Source organism: Seriola lalandi, unplaced genomic scaffold, assembly GCF_002814215.2.
Source record: "Seriola lalandi dorsalis isolate HSWRI2012SDOR001 ecotype SW California unplaced genomic scaffold, Sedor1 jcf7180002054939, whole genome shotgun sequence".
Lineage (NCBI taxonomy): Eukaryota > Metazoa > Chordata > Actinopteri > Carangiformes > Carangidae > Seriola > Seriola lalandi.
Genome location: NW_019525659.1, coordinates 1,528,632 through 1,537,879, shown reverse-complemented (window position 1 = coordinate 1,537,879; position 9,248 = coordinate 1,528,632). Strand labels below are relative to the sequence as shown.

Here is a 9,248-nt window from a genome sequence, read left to right as displayed (position 1 = left end):
AATAACAACGTTTATACAACTTCTGATAAACTTGGTCCAAATCCACAGAATTTGTAGTAAGAGTTTCATGTTTCTAGCTCATTTCAGTTCATGGGAATTTAAGCTACAACAGAAGAGAAAGAATGACGCCCTTTGGGACTTGAACTCTAATTATCACCAACTCTGCGTTTCATCTCAGCCTTACATAAGTTTTTAGCCTCTTTCAGCTTACTGTTTGGTTTTATAGCCCTAAACTGTACTGCTTTGGTTCAGTCTGAAGGAGAAACAAACAGCTGCTAAAGACACTGTACACGATCTGTCCTGCAACAAACAGACACAATTAGAAACCAAGTCTTAGTCTATTTCTGCTTCCCCCACGTGACCAAAAGTCCTGATTCAAGTTGAACTGAAATACAACTTGAACCATTATAATTCAATTTTGGCCAGTTATAAGCCATTATTTACAGGTTACTTTCAGTAACTGCACATTATCATTGGCACTAATAATTAAAGCACATTTGGTCAGTGTCAAGAAAAAACCCCAAAAGGAAGCGCACTTTCCATTCACTGTTGTAGACTACAACACTTACAGTAAGAATCGGTTCATTTTAAAAAAAAACCTTATTTGTCTCACATAGAGCTGCAATGCATTACAGATGTGTATAAGAGACAGGTGTATGAACTCCTGCAGATCCAGGTGAGGAGCTTCAGTTAATGTTCACATCAAACATCAGAATCTCAGTGACTTTGACTGTGACATGATTGTCGCTGGTTTGAGTTTTTGTCAAACTGCTGATCTCCTGGATTTTCACTCCTAGTCTTGGAAACCTGAATTTTAGCCATGTTTACAATCTGAAGGACTAACACTCCAGCAAGAAGACTATAGAACTGATTTCTGTCATATGTCGACTGGACAGGCTGCATGATGCAGGAGACAGCTGGATATTTGTAAGATGCATGTGTCATTGGGTGCAAGGTTTTCCATACAACAGCAGTTCAGTTATTTCACATTAATGTTGCAGGTAAAAAAAAAATCATGCTTACCTTCCAGCCTCATGCCGACATGAAGACACTTCTGAAACCTACAGAACGGACAGCGTTTCCTCTGAGCTTTGTCGATCCTGCACTCCTGGTTCTCTGCACAGACGTACTTCTTGTTGTTCTGAACCGTCCTTTTGAAAAACCCCTGTGAGTGATGACGAAGAGGATCTTGTCATGATACCCAGTAGACCTAGCACAGCATGCAGAACACAATACAGCATCTCCAGTATAATCCTCTCAGGCCTTTCTGTATCCTGGAACTATTTTCTTTGTTGAATGGTTTCTGACACAGAGAGACGTCTGACAGCAGAATCACCAGAAGACACAACTTCATTACTGGAGTCAGAGCACAGATCCTCCTGGTCAAATATTACTCCAATACAAGTGAAAGTTTACTTGAGTACTAAAGAACTTTTTAGTAGAAGTGTTGAAAACTGCATTTTTATGTCAACACATTGTTGATTTGTTCCAGATTTACAGAACCTGATGACTCTAAAACAACCTGACTGACTGACTGACTGACTGACTGTAGAACCTGTAGAATAAAAATACTGTAGGATATGATACAATGATGATAAAAATAGCCATAAAAACACAATTGAATCAACATAAGGAGCCTTTATTGTTTTCTTCTTTCTTTTTTTTTTTAGTCAGTGATGAAGTCTGGTCGTGGTAAACACATTGGATATTTTAAAAAAATGTCAAAAAAAATTTCTAAACCTTCAAACACAGACTTCAGATCAGATCAGGTCTCTGGTGAAGAATCTTCTGCCTCCTCTTTACACAGTGTATGTTCTATCACATTTTCAAAATAAAATAAAATTCATTCCAATGACTTCAAGCTCTGCTTCAAAGTAAGAGTACTTCATAGAAATGTAGTGGAGTCAAACGCACAGTATTTGTCTTTAAGTGTATTGGAGTCTGAAGTTTACAAAAAGCAACAACTAATAAGTATAGATACTAGAAATATATACTCAAGTAAATGTACTTCATTACTGTCCAATGCTGAGAATCACCAGACACTAACCAGCTTGTTGCATTTGCATCTCTGGCTGAGAGGCGGCCAGCTCTCTGACACCAGAACCTGCTGCACAAACTAACATCCTCATGTGTAGGCTAATGAAGTTTAGTGTAAGTTTAGTCAGGAGGACTCTCTCTATTCCGCTTCCAACCAATCAGATCTCGCCACGATCTCAACCAGCCAATCACATTGTCTCTGTAATACTTAAAAATGTGTTCTCCTCTCATGACATCACGATGGGGTCTAATCGCCACAGACTTTCATTCATAGACATAGAGCTGTTTCTGTGGTAATATCTAAATGAATGTTGGTTAAACATGACAAAAAACGGCTGGTTTTTGGTTACAACCATTTTTTAATTATACAAAAAATAAAAGAAGACTCTTATTGGTTTATCCTCAACATATATTTAGATACACAGACTTAACTACAAGACTGAGTAAAAATATACATTTCATTGAATACTTTAAAAGTAAATATTTCATATTTCATAAAATTCATATTTTTCTATACAGTTTGGGTCATGGGTCGTGAAGTGTGGATCCAGCCCATGACTAATTCAATCATAATGCATATTTGAGCTTCCATTAATGAAGGTTGACCAAATAAAAATGTGAATGTGAACCTGTAGCTGTGGAGTAGTAGTAGTAGTAGTAGTTTATCTCATATTATTTCTAATCTATTATCAAATGTGTTAAATTCACACTGTTGAGATGAAATGGCCACAACAGGCTGTTTTGGGCTCGACAGTGAGAATGAATAACTTTCTTGGTCAGAGTTTCCAACTGTTTATAGCTTCCATTAGACTGTTTCTACAGAATAACATATCACCCCAAATATGCTGCCTATGTTGTTGACAATGTTTTTTTTTCAATAGTTGAATTTATGATTTTCATGATCAGTTTATGTAACTACAGTAACTTGTGGTACAATAAATTGTGTTTACATCTTGTTTATTTACTTGAACAATATAACTTATCCATGTGCACATTAATGCCAACACTGCAAAGTAAAACTGAACAGCAGACCTGCGGTAACACTGCAGCCTAACTTTATTTCTGATGATCCATGAATCACATGTTTTTAATCAGCACATTTTTCATACCTTTTATAATGACCCAAGCTGAAATATTATGGGATGCATCAGGGACGTGACATTTTGGGGGGCAGGGGCTCAAGTGAGAGAAAGGGCAGCTCTCATAATCATTTATAAAAAGAAATGTTTTAAAACAAAAAGTTAAATCACATCTCTGACTTAGTTACTGATTTATTTGAAAACCCCTACATTCAAACAAATGTTTAATACATAACTACTCATTACTGATTTCTACAAAATAATCAGTTCACACTGAGACAATGGTCTTTAGTGTTCAATATTTCTATTTTTTTCACAAGAGCTGGCAACAACAAAGGAAACTGACACATCGTGCATGTTTTCTAGTCTGCTAGTTTCTAGTATATATTGAGAATAACTGACTGCACCAGGGAGAGGGACATAATGAATTTAGAATTTTCAAGAATTGCACTGATAACTAAGGACTTAGTTACACTGTGTGCCTGCAATTCCTTCCTTTTACATTTGAGGTAGGGCTGTCTGCACCATGTATCTGTTGTCACTGATGCTGATCTATTATCTCTATTAGCATACAACAAACCAATAGAATGAATAGTTGTTCAGTTAGGGGTCTACAATCACAATGATGCAGTCACTGTTAAAGGCAGGACGCTACAGACAAAAAACATTGTTTTTTCATTTAGTGGTCAATTTTGAGATTTCAGTCTATTTTCATTCCATAACATGTCTTCTTTTGCACTAATGGAAAGAAAACGTTCAAAATGCACATTTAGATGCTGTTTGTTTTACTACCCTCTATCTGTTTGCATCTGTAGATTTAACCTAAATTCACCAAACAAGCTAATCTGCATGTTTTAACAACATTTCAGGGGCAGTTACTGTCTGAATGTAAGCAATTAACTGGGGAAGTTCCGTGGTGATATCTTTTAGTTATGCAAATTGGCGAATTTTAATTGGTTAACGTCTCATTTGCATATACATGTGGTGATGGTGATAACTTTATTATACAAATGATACAAATTTTACTATATTCACCTGTAGTTAAGTACAGTACATTAGCCTGTCTGACTACCATGATAAATGTTGGCTGACTATCTGTAAACTCTGGCAGCTTATTCCCTCGTTCATCACCACTCACCTCAACAAGGGAAAACCACCTCAACGGGAGAAGTTGAAGCGCTGGGAGGTGCTGCCTGCCTGTCTGACGTCACTGGCTGTGATTGCGTGCTCACCAAGCATCGCCTCTCGGCTGAGACCAATCTCCCGACCTTATATTTAGATTTTTAATTCAATCAGTATATTTGTTTGACAGGGAAGCTGTGCGCAAACAGGAATATATGTTTTCATTTATCAAAGGAAGCTCCCCAGAAAAAGGCACTTTCTCAAGCCCCCTTTGCTGTCTATGTGCGCACGTGCCAGGGATGCATTAATCAGCAGATACAGTCAGTTCTACTGCTTTAAGAAACACTTTATTTCACATTTAAGCCTCATTTTAGAAAAAGACTGACATGTTGCTTCTGTTGAGGTTAATAAACAGTGATGCTCATAGAGAACACCGCAGACCTCAGATCCAAAGAAAACTAAATGTTTTTAACAGTTCTTTGCTTTAGAAATCATTGTCCTACAATATCTGGTAGTTTTTACTTTAGCTGTGCGCGCTCCCGCGAGGGGCACGCACTGAGAACCACATCTCTAGGCTAATTGCCCAAAGGTCCCGGGGTCGTTTTCACTGAAAAAAACAACAACTTTTCAATAACGTCTTTGCAACAAGAACAAGAAAATGACGGAGGAGAAAGTCTACCTTGCAGCTTTCACAGGTGAGCAGACCGTAGTGATATCCAGAGACTTTATCTCCACAGACTGGACACGGCTCCTCCAAATCCACATCATGTCTGCACTCCATTCTGGGAAACGGACGTGAAAAAGAGGCAAACTTACACTTTTATGAGTCTTTTATGAAACAAAAGTTTTTTTTATAATAGGCTAGTAGATTATAAAAATTAAGTTAAATCAGCAACACTAGAAGATACCTGCGTCTCACCTGTTGAATCACCTTTGTTAAATCCTACTGGGTGTTCAGTGTTGGTGAGTGTTGGTTGCGCAGTGTACCTGAAACAGTGACGTGGAGTGATCAGAGCATCCCTGGTCTCGTGTCATCATCCTGTGGAGGAGGGACTCTGTCCATGGTTCTGACCCGGTCTGAAGCTGCAGCTAATAAGCATTGTCCAATCACTGAACTCACCTGTTTCAGGGTCTATGTACAGTCCACCTTCTCAGCTCTGACGTGCCTTCACCTCCACTATTCTTATAACAGCAGAATGTACTGATGTATATTTCCCGCCTGTTTGTTGCTTGCGAGTGATGTTTCTAGATGATAAAACGGAGCTTTGAACGCATCCTCAGCCTCCTGTCTGAGGCTGCACCTCACCTGGTAGTTCACCTGTCAGTTCAGGTGAGGTGCAGCTGTTTCTGTAACTTGGCTTTTAGTTGGATCATTTCATGTTATGCTGTAGCTTCTTCATTATAATGAAGATCAGAGATCAAGTAAAACAAAGTATTGAATTCATATTCATTTGATATTAAAACATGTCTGTTTTTATTTCACTTTTGTCGGTTTGGTTGATTTTTAAGCTGTAATTTTTAATTTGTGATACAGCAAATACATTTTTTAAATGTTGATTCAGGTTTATATTTCCAGCAATTTGAATTGTTATTAATTAAAATGTTTGTCTGTATAGTTTCTACAGTTTTGTGCTATTTTTTTTTTTTACAGGCTTTTTATGCCTTTATTCAAGCTGCAGTGAGAGAGCGACAGGAGACTCGGGGGGAGAGAGAGGGGATGACATGCAGCCGCAGATCGGACCCGAACCCGGGCCGCTGCTGGTTAGGACCAAGCCCCAATGGCATGCACTCCACCAGGTGAGCCAGTAGGGCGCCCTGATTTCTGTCACTTCTTTTTTTTTCTACTTAAATTAGCATGCTAACCAGCTAGCTATGCCCCCGTCGGCCCGTCTTGTCACTTTCTGCCACAGAGTCACTGTAGCCTCCAGTTTGTCCTGAGGAAGTAGCTGCTCAGAGGACGTATTATATATATAAACATATATATATTTTGTAAGCACAACATGGCTGAAGCTCTCTCATGGTAAGACTGGTAAGTAGCCTAAACAGTTGTTTATGCTAACGTTAGCTATGTAGCAATATGAAAACTTATTAATATCTTCTTTAAACAATGTGACAGAGGGCAAGAACACCCTCATAATCTGGGGTTATGAAAACCTGACTGTTATTAACCTCCTGGAAACCACGTAGCTGTGAAATGATGCTAGAGTTTTTGGACAGGACAAGCCTGGATAAAGCTTGATACACATGTACCTGTTTCCATATGACCTGACTAATAACAATACAGGACTCCTCAAGAGAATTTGGTCACATGCTCAGTTCTTTTTTTAATAATGGGCAGCTCAACTTCTCCACAGCGCCAGAACATTATTTTCATATATCAGACATAACGTGAACTCAAAGTAACACTCTTAACAGTGAGCTCACATTCTCTGTACCACATCATTTCAAAGAGCACACAGCAGACGGCCATTTTTGGGTAATTCCAGTAAAAAGGCCATTTCATGTTTTAGTGCAGTGTTTTTTTTTGACCATTAGATGGAGGTATTGTATTAGACAACAAAAACACCTACAAGTCCAGTTGTACAGAGTAAATGCGAGTGAGGCAGAATGACATGTAACCAGGGACGTTATATTTACATAGCGTTTGACACTTGGCTATACCCCTAACCACACACCTTCAAGTTCATTTCTTTCTTTTCTTTTCTATTTTTCTTTTCATCTTATTTTGCTTTGAATCTTATCTAAATTTCTCTCTGTTACTTTTGACCTCAGACACACATACAAAGTACATAATGCATTCCCTGGCCCCTTACCCCAACCTTAACCACCCCAACTGAATGCTTAATCCTGACGTAAACCTGTTTCTAATCCCAACACCGAGTCTTAACCCTCAAGTGACTGTTCGAAGTTGTGAGGACGGCCAAAATGTCCTCACCTTTCAAAAATGTCCTCAATCTGTTGAGAAAATACTTTTTTCAGTCCTCACTATGTAGCATTTACAAGTGTACACACACACACACACACACACACACACATTAAAGATATTGCAGGATTATATTTTAATGTTTCCATTGTTATACATTGTTAATTAGATTTTGGTTGCAGATGATTATCTATGCTAACACATGTGCTGCAAGAAAATCAAACACATGCAAATATACCTTGAAGGTGTAAAACCTAACTACAGCGGTCGGGGTTCGAGTCACACTATATCGCCCTCTTTCTCTCTCTCCTGTCTCTCCATGTCTGTCTCTCTCTCACTCTCTCTATCAGAATAAAGAGACAGTGCTTCGGTCTGCTTGGTTTAATTGCTCAACGATCTATTGGTAATTCCCTGGGGCTCCAATAGGGGGATCGCGCTTCTCTTCTATCTATCTATCTATCTATCTATCTATCTATCTATCTATCTATCTATCTATCTATCTATCTATCTATCTATCTATCTATCTAAACGTGAATATATGTTAACAGTAGTTTCGTCTCACTGCTAAGTTCATGTGACAGCAAAAAGTGAGTCAAAAGTATACTGCGTATCATATCTCACATGTCATGTAATACATTAGTTAAAATAGTTGGTTAAGTTAAAAACATTACAATAAGCTAAAAAGATACAAGATAGAAAGACACATCAGAGACTGAGTGTGTTGGGAATATGTGTGAGTGAGGCGAGAGCTGTGTGTGGTTTCCTTCATCCATCTCCCACTACGTGACGGGGGAGCAGCTCGCTCTGAGCTTCAAAACCGCTCTTCAGAAACCTGTGGGTGACGTCATAGAGGCTACGTCCATCTTTACTTACAGTCTATGAGTGCGGCCACTCGTACAGTTATGAAGCGTAGGTAACCAGATTTTCAATATACAAACCAAGACACTATGTGTCTGTTGTGTCATGCACCTGTCAGGCAGCTTCAATAATCTTTGCATGCATGAGAAGGCTGTAATGGGGCAGACATATAGGTATAAGAAAAGCATCTTACTTTTTTGCATTGGATATGATCCTCAGGTTTTCCTTGTACAATACCAACAACTTCCTGTTGTTTTAACACAAACACCTCTTTCATGGTATTAAACTCACCTTTAACCTGCCAAGAGGTTCATTAAAGCTGGAGATACAAAGAAGATCAGGTAGCAGTCGATGTTTGAACTTTTAGTCCTTCCAGTGTGGACCCTGATAGGAAAGCTGAGAGCTTGCGGATTGGATGGAGTTCACAGGCGGTCAGAGCATCTGCTGGGATATAGGACAGCTTTGCTGGATCCAGGAGCTCAGGGTGACTGCAGGCACTTCTGGCAGGAGCCGAGGTAGCCAGGCTGCCCAGGGTTCTTACAGAAAGTGTATCCAAGCTTTCTTCACTGGCAGTGGCTTTAGACAAAGGTGAGTAATCTCCTCTTCTTGTTTGAGCATGGGATGTAACCAGCATGCTGTGATGCTGATGCAGTATTTAATCATGGCGTTTTAATGTCCGTCAGTAAAGCACAGCTGTTCCGCCACATTCATGGCTGGGGTTAAAGTCAATGGCCTGGTTTCCTGGGGTTGGTTCAGTCCAAGGAATACTCAATAGCTATTTAATCTTACTTTAGGATTGTGTCACATATGACTGAGGGTAACAGAAATACAGAGCACACAGCCCAAACCAATCATCTTTTAATAAACAATAAAGTATTTCCACCTGTTTGGAACGAGCACATCTTCTCATCTGTATTCCTGTCTCACTCAGCGGGGACTGGAGGACTCTCAGCTTGGTGCTGCAGTCACTGGAGGATCAGAGCTGTTCTCTTCTGTATCTCAGGGAACATAGAGTTGATAAGGGATAAGTGTGTTGTGGCAGTAATATGGGATTAGTTATTTATGCAGCGATTTTTTTCTATACAAAATCATTAGAAAATGTGTCATTTTACAAATATCTGTGCTCATCTCGAAACTATCGGAGCTGTTTGACTTGGCCACTGAAATCACCACATTTTAATGTAAGTCTAGATTTAGACATTGTCTGTGCTTTTTTTATCAAAACTGTC

The 9,248-nt window shown here is 39.1% G+C and overlaps 1 protein-coding gene across 1 annotated transcript in view; it reads right to left on the bottom strand.

The window, feature by feature from the left end:
* The window catches only part of LOC111648101 (nuclear receptor subfamily 5 group A member 2-like), an 8,710-nt gene extending 3,691 nt beyond the window's left edge, over window positions 1-5,019 (bottom strand). Inside the window, exons 1-2 of the mRNA XM_023397863.1 lie at window positions 4,918-5,019; window positions 1,024-1,165 (exon numbers count right to left, since the gene is read on the bottom strand). Coding sequence (XP_023253631.1) covers window positions 1,024-1,165; window positions 4,918-5,019 — 244 coding nt within the window. The remainder of the gene's footprint in view (window positions 1-1,023; window positions 1,166-4,917) is intronic.
* Window positions 5,020-9,248: the final 4,229 nt, after the last annotated feature.